Source organism: Motacilla alba, chromosome Z (assembly GCF_015832195.1).
Source record: "Motacilla alba alba isolate MOTALB_02 chromosome Z, Motacilla_alba_V1.0_pri, whole genome shotgun sequence".
Taxonomy (NCBI): domain Eukaryota; kingdom Metazoa; phylum Chordata; class Aves; order Passeriformes; family Motacillidae; genus Motacilla; species Motacilla alba.
In genome coordinates this window covers 44,880,308-44,896,871 of record NC_052046.1, presented here as the reverse complement: position 1 = coordinate 44,896,871, position 16,564 = coordinate 44,880,308, and the positions used below count along the sequence as shown (strand labels likewise).

The window sequence follows — 16,564 nt, the reverse complement described above, 5'->3', positions numbered from 1 at the left end:
GTGCAATTCAAAACCTTCCAAAACAGTAAGAAACTGCTAATACTTTTTTTAGTCAGACTACTGATAAACTTGCCTTCTCCTCTCTTGTTCTTTTGGAGATTTTTGTGTAAACTTTTGAGAGGATATTATTAATTGATCAGGTGAACTCTTTGCTCAGATTTTTTGCATTTCTGATTTAGCTGTTATATCCTCAAGGTACCAAGGGTTGAGCCTTAAAACAAGTTATTTAATGCACTGTAGCATTTTTAATTTACCACGTTCACATTTTCAAGCCATTTTTCTTTTCTACCAAGAAACTCACTTATACATCTCTCTCAAAGAATAGCACTAATTAAACATTTAAAGAACGGTTCTTCCTCTTTATTGGAAAAAAGAGCATAATAATAAGCATATTAAGAAACATGTGATAACATTCAAAAAAGAAAGGATCTCCCCAGCTTGGGAGAGATGAGAATTTCACTCAGAAAAGAAAACAAAAGTAGGTTCTTCATTCCACAAAACTAATATGTGCATAATGTAATCCTGAGATGTCAGTGATTACAGTAGGTTTGCCTTGTATTTTATTACATTTAGCTTTTAGGGGAAGACAAATTTTACTCCCTGTTAGGCACAATCACATTAATTGCTTGAGTCTTATGCCCAGGCAACCCAAACACTTCCTCATTTTCAGGGCAAAGTCTGTAACGCAAAACACTTTGAGGCTTGTTATTGCCTGAGTTGAAAGGAATCCATCTGGCTAAAGTGAATGAGCAGTGAACACATATAAAACATTTCTCCATGGATAACCTCATCTCATTTGATTTGGAAAGCTATTCATATGCAAAATAATGGGTAAATGCAAATTAATGCCTTTTCTGTTTTTACAAGTCACTTTTCAAATTATGGTTGTACCTTAAAACGCAAAAAGAAGATAACAGTAAAGAGAAACGAGTATTTACTAACTTAAAATAAAATTGCTGTTATGGAATTATAGGATATGAATGAAATAAAAATCATTCACCCTCAGGTGACAGGAAATACATAAACTTACAGAGGAAGCATACACATTGCTAAGCAATCTGTTTCAGTGCAGAGTTACTCTCTTTCCTCTGTATTTTCCTCATTCCATACTCAATCTAGTTTAATTATTCACAAGATTACATCCCTGTAACATCTTGTAATAACCTCAGAGATGTATTTGATTGGTGTACTGGAGAAAGTCATCATTAATAAAATAACAAAATTTCTGACAGCACAATAAATTGATTCCTTGCTTTTGATATTATTTTAAAGTGTAGGGCAGAAAAGAAGTCAAATGTAGCTCAGGTAACAGCCTCAATTAACAAGACAAAGCAATTAAACGTTTGTGATCTGAATCATGCACTTGAAAAATACCTGCACCCATTATTCAAAAAACTGATACACAATTTAGTTCTCAAGTACAGCAATAAAATATGGAGCTTTAAAATTTTACATGAATTTTATTTTTATATGATCTTGTCAGGATCTATATGTAAATGATTAATCTAATAAGATCTTAAGTAATCCTGTGATTAATGAAGATTAGTGAAGCACTGTAAATAATTTTAAGGGCACTGTTTTGCAATTAAAATAATAACCAATTGCTTTCATTACTTTTTTAACCTCTACAGATCTTACCAGTATTAATTATTTGGCAAAAAACATGACCTTCCAGACTCATCCTACTTTATAAACAACCACCCATACCTGTAGAATGTGCACAGGTTACAAGGCAAATAATACTTCAAGTCTTATATGTCAACAATACCATCTATAAATGGCAAAACAGATAGTTCCGGACTTTACATTATTTAAAAAGAGTCAAGGCAATTTAACTGTTCCCCAGCTTTCCCAATGGACGCAAATATTTTCCCCAGAAACCCTGTTGCTCATTATTTCTGCTAAGTCAATGTATAGGCTACTCATGATAAAGCTATCTAGGTTAGCCTTACCTTGTAAAATAGTATGTTACAACAGCTCCTGCTACTGTCATCTGCTGACAGGCTAGGATAAACTCGCTGATCCAGATGAGTCCTACTACATGGTACCACCACATGTATTTCAAAGGACCTGCCATCCGAAATTCAACAAATCCTTCCTCATTTGGGACAGGACTACCTAGAAATGAATGAGGGTAAAAAAGAAAACGATGCTTACATCAACTCATAATGAAGGAAGCATATGGTATTAGCAGTTCATAACCAGTTACAGCAGAAACCCCTCTGGGTTCTACTCATAGTTTTGAATGCCGCATTTAGGAAGATTGTTCTTAAGAAAGATAGAGCTTTTGAGACAAAAAGTATAATGGTATTTGAAAAAAATACACTAAAAAATTTCCACAACTAACCATCTCATAGCAAAAACTCATATAGTTAAATATAATGGAAGTCTACTTCAGTCATTCCTAATTTGAGTTTGCTGCCTAATCAGTATTTTTCATACAGCAGGAATCAGTATCAGTTCCTTACATTTAGATGTCAACATTAACAATCATTTTTGTTTTCCCTATGATAAGATTTTGTAGCTTTAAAGCTAGTAACAGACATATGGAGCAGCCTTGGAAATTCTACATATATGATTTCATATATTCAAAAATTCATTGGCTCTTTGTCTAATATGAATAGCAATATCATGTATAGAGACTGACAGCATGTCAGAACACTCCTAAGATAAGCTCTACTTCAATGTGTTAATGCACAGCGAGATGTTTCATCTTATACAACATGTAGATGAACAGCTGATGAGATTCAGAAAAACATTGCAAGGAACTTTGTGTGTATAATGTGCTTACCTTGAAAAGCATTGTTTTGACTTAGCACTGACAAGCACCTTACCTGCATTCTTAGTTATGTTTTTATACTTACATATAAAATGAATTTTTTCTTGTCAATAAGTTAACTATTGAAATAATTCTGGTTTTGGTGAACAAGGATTTGGCCTTATTTGCACAGTTTGTTTAACTGATAATAGTGATGATACTGAGTCCATTATAAGCTAAAAAGATAAATAGTTTTTGCAAAATCAAGGCAGGTTGAAGGGTTCTGTCAGTTAACTAATATCAGACTACATTCTGCTACAAATTTAATGCCTGTGCAGTGGTCTGACTCAGAAAATGAAGCACAGGGCTGAGACTTTAGGTGGTGACCATTTTCTGCACACAGAACAGCACGCAATGAAAACTAAAAATTCCATCAGTGATGAGAACAGGAACACATGAATTCTATTGCCTCCAACCCTTGCTAAGAACTCAGAATATGAAAAACATTTATCTTGTATTACTGTGAAATAGCTTTGTGACTTGAAACACTGCTACTTTTGGGTCAGTAGCAAACAACACCTTTCAAAATTTTAAGACTTTTTAATAATGAGTGACAGTCTCTGTTGCCTACAATGTACTGCAAAATAACAGACTTTTTAAAAACATCGGCCGTGGTGATGTAACTAAGATTTGGACCTATGGGATTGATTAATTCTAGAAGCTCGTGTCAGACCCTGAATACAAACAAAGCTTTCACCCTCTATGTACTGAAGAGCAGGCAGGAATTAGGAGTACATTGGCTGCTCTCAGAATACAGTGTAAAAGCAGCAGAAAAATCTCCCTAATGATTCTGGAATAATACTGGACACCTAAGTTACAAACAATTGAAAACTAAAAGCACAATATTTACATTGTGGGAGACAGTGTGCGATGGCCCTTCCCTTACTGTGTACTCATCTGTGTTAGTACTGTCTGCAATACTTGGTGACTCCAAGTTTATGTTATCTTTAACTTGTGTGTGTAGAATTAGAGGGAATTATTTGAAAAATTGCTATAGCAGTTTTATTATGAGCATCTCATGGTTTGCAGCAAGCCAACTTGCATCAAATCAAAAAGCCAGCCTAACACACAAAGTATCATGCTGGGAATGAAGACTCAAATGCACAATGACCTGAAGTCAGTGAAGCAGATAGGAATAGAAGCACAACAAGTGGGCTTTCTCCTTTGAGATTCCCATTCTGCTAGTAATCATATAAAAAGCAGTGAAAATTATTTAAAGTAAGTGACTGCTTACCTGTAGTACCAAGAAAAAGCAGGACTGTGATCCAGTATGTCCAGAAGAGGATAAGCACAAAAAATGTCCAAAATGGCTGGAAGACTAACAGCGGCAGGTGAATGAAGACCTTGCCAGCCACGTGGAACAAGGCAATGGTGAGAGCTACTCTTTTGCGCATAATTAACATGATCAAGAACAAGATAACCTAGAGGGGGAAGTTCCCAAATCACATTTTAGAGTACTGAAACAGAATCAAGACAGTCTTTTGCACAGCTACGATATTCAAACACACTAAATTAACACACACTCTATCTATAAAATCACAAGATCAAAATGTAAAACCTCTATCAGCTTCTTCTGGTGAAAAATTATTTTCCAAATTATACTTTTGAGGAATTCCATTCTCATAATTATGTATTTGGAATCATCATCAGCTGATGACACAAGACCACGTTCTATCCTCAATTATGTTTTACAAAGTAGTGAAATCAGCCAGTTTTACCCTTTAATTACCTTTAAGAAAGGTAATTTAAAATTTATATCTGACCATGGTGTGGTGGTCTTATAGGATGTATGTATATATGTGTATAATAACACAGGGAATAAGAATCTAGGAGAGGGAACAGAGAGGAACTTTTGGATTAGGATGTGAAGCAACAAGAAGAACAGAAGAGGGAGTCTACAATTCCTGTGAAGTTAGTCAAACATTGTCAGTTTCCAGTAGTAAATTCAGTGAGTCTGAAATTAACAGCAAGGCCCAAAGGAGATAAATTGGTTTAAATGGTGTTAGTATTTCAGTTCACAATGATTTAAGAACAACTTCTTTCAGAAGTAGGCTAAGGATTTTTAAATACACTGAAATTACTAAGTACCTCTGAACTGAGAACCTAAGAAAAATCTCTTTGGATTGGCAGTCCAATATCGTACCTATTCTTGGAAGTCCCTGTGGATATTTTACAGTAGATGAAAGTAGCTGCAGGCTTAGAAAGTCTCTCCTGACTCAAAATCAGAAAATAGAGAACAGCTCCTAGAAAGTCTCCCCTGACTCATAATCAGGTGTTAGAGAACAATTCCTAAAAGTTAAAAACATAACATAATGAAAGAAAATCACTTCAACAGAAATTGTGGCAGAAAGAAACTGTTCCAAAATGTGTGCAATACAATGCTTTCACCTGAATAAAAAATAGAGACCAACAGGAAGACAAGAACAGAAAATAATACAATGATTAGCAAAGCATACCGTGAAGACTGTAGCTGCAATGGCATAGATCAAGAGAGCCTGAAGATTGTCTTTGGCTATTTGGGTCTCAAGAGCACCAGCAGACATTCGTTGTTTAGCATAGAGCCACCACAGGACTCCAGTACCACCTATGTTTTAGCAAGAAAACAAGAAGGATAAATAAATGAATCTTCTGTGTGATATATACTACCTAGTCCCAGAGAAATAAAACAGTTCTTTTAAGTCTAGTCTGGTACTGAATACTCAAGAGCACAGATGCTCAACCCAACAGGAACTTGAGAGGAGGGAGAAGTACCTAGTTCTCCGCTGTTGCCCTCTTCTCAAGTGAATATACTCTTCAGTCTCACCATAATATGACTACTTAAGAGACCCGCAGAACCGTGACTCTGTGTAATAGGGTAAACTGCATTGAAGGACTACTTCATGGAAAGCCCTAACAGTGAATAGCACAGCTCCCACTAGACAGGTAATAAAAGAACAAAAGGAAGAAGAAATAGTTCTGTGGTAGGCTGTATGTATGAATGTATAGGTGTGTACAATAATGCAGGGAGTAAGAATTTAGGACGGGAAATGGAGACAAACCTTTGGATTAGGATGTGAAATAACAACAAAACAAGGAGTCTACCGTTCCTGGGAACACTAATCAAAACAACAAGCATCAGCCTGATGCTGGAAACAGCACCTTAATGAATGTAGCTAAACTTGCTTCAGACAATGTCTTGGACACTAGAAAAAACATTAGTAAAAGGCACAGGAGGCAAATACAATGTGAGGTACTATCTTCTCACCCCTGTTATGTTAATCCTAGCCTTATGGCCAGAAAAACATTCTCCTATTCTAGCTGCCTTTCCAAGGTAGAACATTTCTTGAACGCAGATCTCCAGCCCCTCAGGGAGATAACCTCTCCTCTCTGATACATTTCTTTTCTCTTTTAATTGTCCTTCTCTGTTCTGCTGGTATTTCTGAATCAAATGCGAAAGTTAAGTAGGACCAGATGAGCCTCTGTGGTCCCTTCCAACCCCACCCATTCTGTGATTCTGTGATTTCATGTTTTTGCTGAACATACTCTGTTCAGGTCTAAAATGAAGAACGCTCTTTTTACACCTTCTAAACAGACAGTCAAGACAGAATAAGCAGTATGTGTCATAAAAGACAGGGTTTTATTAAATCCATTATTATAATGGATGGAACTTTTTAGAACATAGTAACAGATGCCAGTAAGGTAAGTTATTAAACTATTTCACTCAACATGGTTGCTCAGCTTCTTAACAGAATATAAATGGGAAAAAAAAAATCCACATTTTTCCTTTTTCCTGGTCATAGATTGTGAGGCCATTAATCAGAAAACCAAAGTGATCCTTAAAAAATATAGATGGTCTGCTTATTTTTTCCATCCATTGCAGTCTTGAATTGCAAGAATTAAATCACTAGTGCTTCCTAATGTGATTATTCTATTTTTTTCTTTCCATGCAGTCATCTGCCCAGACATTTTGGCTTAGCTACTCAGTAATAAGAGTAGAAAACTTTAGTTTTATGAATTTAAAAGCTAATGTGATAAAATAAGGCTACTTTCAAGCTACATAATTTCGGAAGAGACAACCTTTGGTCATTTCCAAGACAGCATGCCTGGTGGCATTTCACATATGATCTAGGTCATGCAGGTGTTCCTGAGTCATATAGAAATACAAGGATTTAATTAGACTTGCTAGACAAGCACCTTTACTTCCTCTCTTCAAGGTCTTAAAGAACTACTCAAAGAAGTGAAGGGCTGATGAACATGTCAGAGTTGTAAATATATTCAGCTGCATAAGCAATAGCTGCCCTTTGATTTCTTCATGCACCAGCCGCCATGTGGGAGTACCACCAGACACACCCAGGCTTAGCTGCCTTGCTGACCTGTTTGGAAGGCAGGTTAAGAAGTAGGCAACATTTAGGATTATGATACAAGTGCTGTGAGGAATCTCCTGCACGGTCACCTGTGGGCTCTAGTGATCTAGGCTGACATGAAGACTGACTGCCAAGCAGGGTGCACAAATATTCAAGGAGAAATGTACTCTCTGAGGGAGATCTGCAATTACTAACGTGGCATTTTCGAAGTGCATCTGGAAAGGGACTAAAAAAAAAGGCTGAAGGGAAATGCATGATCTAAGATGCGTGTGGGATGTAGCTGGGCTGAGGACATGGAGCACAAGGATTAGAAGTGGGCACTCAAACTGGGAGACAAACAAGACTTACCAAGCGATCCCAGAATGACAAGAATTGTTAAAATCCAGACAAGTACTCTTGAAATGTACCTTATTATAACCATCAAAATCATGGACAACACTGCAAAAGAAGACAAATAAAATAAACAGACTAATTACTTCAAGTAGATACAGCCTTCCTAATTTTCCCACTGTACTAAGATAACTGCCTTCTAAAAATAGAATTTTTACAGACAGATTTCTTTTTTGAGGCTTACAAACTCCCTGAATAGATAGTTAAGAAAATTAGGCACCTCTACAACTTCTGCTTTGATAATGTTGATTAAAACAAAGAGAGCATAAATACATTTACACGATACATCAAACACAAGACATAATGCATGCATACAGACAGAGATGTACTTAGACAATGACCAAAGACAGCAAGACATGTCAGTACTTTGAGTCTGGTAACATGAGCACACTTCCTGAGGACCAGAGCAGAGTCTGTACTCAAATATACGTGTCAAACCAGTGCAGTTAATATGATAGCTGTGTATTCCAAAATGTCATGCCAGTCATCAGTAAAAAACTATACAGCAGCTAAGGCTAAGTGAGTGGTGTGTACAAGTACATAGTTGTATTTTAACATATTCGTGTTCAGCAGTTACATGCAAGGCACTGGAACCTGACTCTTTGAATCAGTCTAATCCACTGTTTTAAAACAAATAATTTCTGTTTAACTATGAAAATATGAAAACTATTTTTAAATTAGCTATATGTAAATTCTGTACTAACTTCTGACTCTAACTGAACAGTAGCACTGTGAATCAGCCACTAGCTTTCAGATTTCAAACAGTTTTCTACCATTATTACCAAATACTGAAGCTGTCAAGATGTAAAAATAAACAGCTTTCAAGCTACAGCTGAAAAACATACACAGTAGTCTTTTGCATGTGTGTGGAGGGGGTTAATGGTATCTAGCATCCTCTTCTTTTTCCTTTCCTTTTCTCTTCTCCCCCACCCTTTTTTTAACCACAGAAGCAAACTGAAAACAAAGGACCCCTATATCTGATACAGCTTTGCAGTGTTTCTTTCTAAATAATACACTGCTCATATGCATAGCTAATATCATGATCTTCTCATTTTAGGATTTCAGATTTTATACTTTGTATGAGTAAAATAGACTCATTAGGAAAGCAATTTATGTTGGTGGGCAACATTCAACCTCACACAAGACAACTTTGTTAAAAGAGATCTTCAGTCTAGCGCAAAGTGTCATTTAATAGGCTACAAGCATCTTGCAGCTACAGAAACAACTCAGCACCTCTGTACTGTTGGGAATTTCCAGCTCTTCAAAGGCTGAGATTTTTCAAAGACCTGAAGCTTTTAATTTTGAAGGAAGGGGAAGAAGGAGGTAACATACAATGCAACAAATGGGCACCTATTTTCTTCTTTTCACTCTTAAAGTTCTCATATCTTTGTGCAAGTATGTTAAATGAAACAAATTTAATCCCCTACAGCCAACCAGAATGTGCTACTTTGCATTTCTCAACCTGTTCTTTTTATTTGGAAAGGGTTGATTTGGACTTGAGTTGGTAGAAGATGACTACTACAAATGGGAAAGGGAAGTACTATAAAAAAATTAAGAAAAAATGGATGGTCTCTTAACTATATCAAAACTAAGGTTGGCTAATTAACAGCCATGCATCCTCTATCTCATAATCAGTGTAAGAGAAACAAAACCAGTAAATTACTTATGAATAAGTTACCCAGCTCTCAAATAAAATTTTAAAAAAGCATTCTGAATAATTTTCTAAGTGATTGTTGCTATTATACAGGTCTTCTGCTCATACTGTGGTTAGAGTGTGTTTACAACCTCCTAAAGGAGTACACTAAGAGATAGCTAGTAATGAGAAAAACAATTACCTAGTGACAACAAGCAAAGTCCCATTATAATCTCTTTGCTGGTCATAACTCCACTAATCAGCCTGTGTAAGACACTACTGTCACTGACAAAGGTGATCAGGGCCTCTGCAAACTTGGCATAGCAGGAAATGTTCACAGGAGCACAGCGATGGAAGAATGGAATAGGTGCACTGGTGACACAAGAAAAAAAATCAGAAAAAAAAATTACTCCTACTTAATATAAATGCCACATCAACACACAAATGAAAGGTGAATAGATGCAATCATTCTACCCTTATAACATCATAACCAGAAACCATGTGTTGAATGCACAAGTGCTGCTGAAATGAGGATGATCATAATGAAAAGTGATGCAGTTCTTACAAATAAACCTGTGTGGCTGGAATGTACATTCCAATAGGATATTATTACCCTCCCACCCTTAAATGACAAGGCACAGAAAGTATATGTTCCTATTTCCACTTAAATGTCTTTCTTTCAAGCGTCAGGTGGTGAACCAGCAGCTGAAACAATGCCTTTCACACATTTTAGAATGGAATACTGGTCCATATTTGCAGCGAAAGAAATTTCAGAATAATACTCTTCTTGAGAGTATATATTTTGTGCTAAAGGACAACAGCATTCACAACTGCTGCCAAGGAAAATGAATGTATTTATTCCTAGTCTTTCCCCATATTAAGTTTGTTCTTGTGTTGAATATTACAATCACAGTGTTTATGCTTTGTTAGAACTACGCAAAATATAACAGGATGCCTCTATTGCTCTGATCTGTTTTGGAAAGACTTTCACAAAAAACTACTGAGACTACACACTAAACTTTGCAGAATGCTCCGAAAAACCTGCTATCAAGAAAAAGATACAAGAGAGCAAAAACTTTCCTTTAGAAGTGGGTAATTTTGTTTTCTAAATGTCTCCCATTTAGTAGCAGTCTGCCTTGGTCATCAACTATGTCAGATCTCAAAGTGGCCTATTACATAATTTGATCACTTCCCAATTACATTTCAAACATGAATTACATGTTCCTTCCTGTACTTTGATGCAATTAAAAAAAAGTCTTTTCTATTGTTTCACCTGCCCAATCTTCCTTACTTGAAAGACTTCAGGGAACTATACCAGCAATGAACATAATCTTCTGCAGTTTCCCCACTTCAGCAATGACCTATAAATCAACCATTTTCTGTCCTCAATAACTATTTTTAAGGCCGTGTCTTCCTAAAATTCTAACCACCATTTTAAACACATAGTGAATAAACCAGCTGCCTTAGGCACATATTTCCAGTCCATTGTTTTTCTGGGGAAAAAGGATGACATGCTGAAAACCATTAAAGTCTAACTATTCTGTAAAGAAATTGGGAGAAATTATGATCACCTGCCATTTCTAGGTAATTAATTAGTAGATCCTAGGTTTTTGTTTAGTCACTGATGACTGCAAATTTTATGGTTCTGTGATTACTGTGCTGAGTAGGTAAATGCATTTGGAGACACTCATATTGATGGTCTACTTTCGGGTAGGAATGAATACAGCAGTTAAGAACAGCAAAGTAATTGTGCATTAGTCACAGTTGTTAAAAAACAAACCCATAATGATGGCTGCCCTACTTAAAAGGCAGCCCATGTATCCTCTCAGCCTCTTAAAACATAACCTATTTTGGAGTACGGCTGTTCATTATATGCTATATTACTGAAAAAGACTGACATTTGAGAGGTTTATTTAATTGTTAACTGCTACAACTTTAGAGAAAGCCTAAAGCATTTGTAAGTTGTCACTACCAGCAACAAAGCCCAAATTTTGAGGTGGGAGTAGGCAAAAGAATGTTATTCCTGCATCCAAATACAAAAATATTCACTTTGAAAAGGGAACAAATGGGATTAGAGTATTCTTCCAAAATATATCCCAATGAAAGAAAACATGCTTTTTGCATCAGAGTTTATATTAGTCATCTAATATCCCTTAACCTAAAGCAATTTCACTACCTATTTTAAGTTACCTATTTTCATGTGCAGTAATTAATTGCTAGGTTTGTTTTAATTAATAAAAAAATAGGTCAATGGTTCCTACAAGCTTTCTTGAGTAAATGGGAATCCTGAGAATCCACTTTTAAGATCTGCTTCTGCTCCAGTGGTTCTGACTAAATGAGAAGGTGAGGTAAAGTGTCCCAGTAAAAAACACAATAATAGACCTATTCTCTATGACCTGTGCTATTTTATATGAACTCTTGATTGTATCTTGGTATATTACCTACTGAAAAGTAATTATTTCTAAGAATAGAAACATGATGCTTAATCATAAACAAGAACAAATAAAGTTGAAGCCAGTAGATGATGGTCCCCAGAGCTGTACTTTTAAAGCATAATTCAAATGAACTTAGGAGATTAATCTGATTACTTAAGTATTAGAATTCAAAGAATTTATTCCTCTCACTTCTACCCCTGTGTATGTACAGGGGTAATACAGCAACCTGTGAGAGGGGAGAGGAATTCCAATTGCAATAACACTGCTAGCTGCTCTTCATAACCACTACAGGGTAGTCCCTTGGCACAGCTCAGCACAGCTGGTTTATAGATAAATGCTGCAGGGGATTGCACAGGTTTTCCTCCAGGGTCCTCTAAACATGCAGTGGTATCTACAGAGGCTGACCTAGGCAGGGTGTGAAAGAAATACATATTGCCAACTGCACTGCTAGACTGTACTACTCTGCCAAAGTTGGACATAATACCTTGAAGATGGATGGTAAGAGTCCATTGACAGCCTCAGCTGAATGCTGTGAAGAAGCCTTGTCATCAAACAGAAAACATCATGGGACAATCTTCACACAATATGCTACCTCCATCCCATGGAACTAATGGGAATCAGAGGGTTCATAACTCTTGACAGATTGCACTGGTTTCAGCTGGGGAAGGGTTAATTTCCTTCACAGTGGCTGGTAAAGAGCTTGTTTCAGATTTGTGTTGAACACAGGGTTGATAATGGAAAGATGTTTCTGTTATTGCTGAGCAGGGCTTAAACAGAGTCAAGGCTTTTTCTGAGGCCTTTTCAAGGCCTTTTTTCACTGCCATGCTGGCAAGGACATTGGGGATGCATGGGAGGCTGGGAGGAGACACCAGGACAGGTGACCCAAACTGACCAAAGGGATATTCCAAACATGGCATCATGTGCAGGATATAAAAAGGGGGAAAGAAGAGGAAGGAGGGCACATTTGAAGTGATGGTGTTTGTCTCCCCAAATAACTGTTGCATGTGATGGGTCCCTGCTCTCCCTTGTTTTGCTTTGTTTGTGTGTGCAGCTTTCTTTCCCCTATTAAACCATCTTTATCCACAAGCTTTTTACCTTTCACCCTTCTAATTCTCTCCCCAGTCCTGCTGGTGGGGAAGTGAGTGAGTGGCTGTGGGGGTCTGGGTTGCTGGATAGGGTTAAACCATGACACAGATCTAATGTGACTGTTATGTAAGTTCTTCCTGAATGCCTCAGTCTACAAGATGTTGGGTTTTCATCTGGTTGTCTCAACAGGATTACATTTCTCCTTCAAATTACACTTACTCAAATAATTAAACTATAAAAACCTGAAAACCAGTTGTTTACAGATACAATGTTGGCCTTTTTTGCCTTAAGGCATTAAGTTCAGACTTTTCAATCTCAAAAATGCTCAAACATATAATATATTTTAGTAATACCGTACCAAAAAGGGAAAATACTCCACCTACACAATAGTTTACTTAAAATAACAAGAGGTAGTTTTTATGAGGAATTTACATAACATCATTAGAGCTCTGATACATTGTTCTATCCTTCTGTTTTCTTACTAAGCTATTTTCATTGAGACTGAATGACGTGAGAACATGTTATGAGAAGTCAATATAATTCTGGCAAAAATTAGGACTAACAAGGCTTTTCAGTATGCAAGCTGGCACTGAAGTTTTCATTTGTTTTTGTATTACTGCCGTAACAGCTGGCTAGCTGCATGGAATATTAATCTATACAGGGATTTTTTTTAAAAAAGCTAATATTCCAGCTGCCACCAATTGTCACTGTAATATTTTTAAAAAAGATTCAGTGGAGAGGCTACCACATATACAAGAAAGACTTAAAATCAGAGTTTGTAGAACTGACACAAATATAACATTTACAAAAAAATGTAACAGAAAACTATGCATAAGAAAAGACTCTGCAGTCATCACTCACTATTGAGTATATTTGAGAAGCTAAATTTTGAGAAAACACAACATGGTTCTTAGTTAGTGTTAGTGCAATTACTGACAGAAGGCCGCATACAACACTAACAGATCACTTCTTTTCTCAGCAATGCTCATCTCCACAGGTCCAGGCAGCACAGCTAGAAGAGTTTATGAAGCTACAAACTTTCCAATCCTATTTCACAAACAGCAGTCTAATGTGACACTTAAAAAAATAAACCTCAAAATGATCCATTAATAAAATACAGCCCTCTTTTTGATATTGAACTATCCTTATATTAGTCATTTGCAGACTGAAAGAGTAAAAAATGAAGAAATTTGCATCTGGCTGGCTGGCTGAGGTAAGGTATAAGAAGTGAATGCTGCAGAAAGCTATGCATCCCTACATAATTTTTCCTTCCAAAGATGAAAAATGTTCCATGATTGTCTCAGATCTGCATTGCTGATGAGCAGCTGGCTATAGATAGGGTGAAAGGCAGTAAAACAGCTGATTCTTAGAACAGTGTCAGTCACATGAGACAGGAGAATTTGAAGATATCAGCTCAATAGTTTCAGTAACACATACACAGATAATTTGGATTTTTCTTTGACTATTATTTTCACTACTTTTTAAAAAATAGAATTTTAGAAATATATACAATAATACACTAAAACATCTATCTGGTAAGAGTGAACATGTGTTGGTATTTTCTAAAGAACTGTCATGATCAAAACAAATCTCTGCTCCCTCCACCCCAAATCAGACAACTTGATCATATTACCTCTCTGGAACAGGATATTTAGGACATAACTTGGCAGCCCTTGGGTCTGTTGTATATTCTGATGGCTGTAGTTCATAGCTACACAGAGTGGATCCTGTTGAAAAATAAAAAAAATTATTAGAATGGAAAACTAATAAAAAACAAACGCTAATATTCTTTGCAAACAGCATTACAACTGATACAGATGCTAATTCTCCACCTCCTCATGTCATTACAAAGCTTTGCAACAGTTCCTCCGGTAATGTGGTATATCAAGTCAAACACACCTGTCAGTAGAATACAATGACGCTCTCCATCTAGCTTTGGGTTTTCCAAAGTTTGAGTATTTGAGTGGAAAAGACTAATTCACAATGCGGTGTAAAAGAGGACACAAAATACTGTGAAGCCCCCCTCCCCTACTATTCTACCATTGTCGGAACCCAAGACATTCCTCTGGCTGCCCTGGATGGCTCAAGACCCTGGCAGGGGGCTCAGAGACCTTGGCATGGAGTGAAAGACACCTGTGCCTTCAATTTTAACCACTGGAAAAAACTACCAGCTTTGTGTAAGGATTTACAAGCCACAAGAGTTTGAGTAGAATGATAGTTAATTTATCACAGGGTGAAAAAGTAGAATTTTGCGGTTTTTAGAATGAGGGTTCACGAGACAAGATGGAGGAATCTGGGTGTGTTCTGTCTTTCTCCTCTTTCTTCTTGTCCTCCATCTTCAGGTGTGATGGTGACACTTTTGGATTGGTTTAGAGTAGAGACAGACTGTCTAACATAGGTGATAGGTATTGGAAAATTATTGTAAATAAAGTACATGTAGTTCTCAGTATAAAATGTTAACACCACCCCAAGGGTGGGCAGTGTGGACCTGCCAGACAGATCTCTGCAGATCTGAGAAAGAATGTATTAGGTAAGGGAAAATAAACAACCTTGAGAATGAGAACAGAAGAGTCTTGGCTTCTTCTTAGGTCTCAGGGCTGGGAGAAAAGGACTTTCTAACACCTTGGGGTCATCTCAACCTCAGTGATCCCGACACACTATGTTTTTCTTGATAATTTTTAATGCATGAACAATGCCTAACACAACATTTATTATAGAAAGAAAATATTTCTGGGTTTGCAGAGTTTTTGTGTGTGTGTGTATTCAAAATACAACTGGTCTATAGATTTCAGGGACAGGAACAAAAAAAAAAACCCAAACTGAAAAAGTTAGAAAGTTGGCTGAGAGATAACAGCTCTGCATTACATATCCAAAGCTTCTAAAGAGCTGAACTCTCTCCATAAACAAATTGGAACGGCACAGTAAAGATCAAGTCACTTATAACAAAATTCAAACATAAATTAAGCTTTCCTTCATACCTGACACTTGCCTAATGGAAGTGGCTTACACAGGAGAGATTTCTTTCAATTTATCTATAATGAAGACACTGAACATCTGACACAATGCTTCTAGGAAATCAGAAACTTCCAAATTAGATTGGAGCCCTGGTATATCAGCAACTGCAGAGGTAAGGAAGCCTCCAATGACATAAGGTGCCTATCAAAAGATGAATTTCCTTCCAAGCTTCTTTCCTAATAGATTGCTTACTTCCAACTACAAAGACTTTTAATACATAGCTTTTAGTGTCCTTTTCCCCTATGCAATACACTAAGGACTTATCTTAATAAGGACTCATCTGAATCTTAATCATCAATATAAATACTCAATTATTTCCATTATTAAAGTCCCCTCTTCAGGAATAGTTTGTATAAGAGTTCTGCAAGTTGGATCTGGATAATACATATACACTATTATCCAAAATTAACCACGAATTTTGACAAACAGCTTTATCTTGGCTGCATTACACCGAACAGAACTATTATTTGTATAATTTGTAGAATATTATTGCAGAAATTTTATCAATCATTGCTACATTTCTACCTCTATGGACCTCTTCTATTCACAGACTGAAAGAGCAGAGAGCCTGCTTAGCTGTTCTCTATCTAATGCAGTCTCTGGAATGGTATTTAAGTACTACTTCTACAAAGTAGTTTTTTGGAAGCCAGTCCAAACCATCAAATGCACTACTGAAGAAAGACAGATCTCCTACAAAGAGAAGATAGGAGGTGAAACATCTGAAATGCATTTTCAATTATACTGTCAATATGAATCCTTATGCCTCTGCTTGCTTATGTGGAAAATATGACATGATACAAACATAAACAGATATCACAAAAAATATTCCTTAGATCTTAATTGT

General features: G+C 36.5%; 1 protein-coding gene across 4 annotated transcripts in view; it reads right to left on the bottom strand.

Annotated features, from left to right (window-relative positions):
- SLC44A1 (solute carrier family 44 member 1) overlaps positions 1-16,564 on the bottom strand; it is a 108,816-nt gene that overhangs the window by 53,828 nt on the left and 38,424 nt on the right. For all 4 annotated transcript variants that reach the window (XR_005255478.1, XM_038125476.1, XM_038125477.1 and 1 more), the window contains 6 exons: positions 14,339-14,432; positions 9,387-9,556; positions 7,510-7,599; positions 5,275-5,402; positions 4,053-4,239; positions 1,953-2,118 (listed from right to left, as the gene is read on the bottom strand). Coding sequence is in view for 3 of the 4 variants with exons in the window: in XM_038125476.1 (XP_037981404.1) it covers positions 1,953-2,118; positions 4,053-4,239; positions 5,275-5,402; positions 7,510-7,599; positions 9,387-9,556; positions 14,339-14,432 (835 nt within the window). In the remaining variant the exon portion in view is untranslated. The remainder of the gene's footprint in view (positions 1-1,952; positions 2,119-4,052; positions 4,240-5,274; positions 5,403-7,509; positions 7,600-9,386; positions 9,557-14,338; positions 14,433-16,564) is intronic.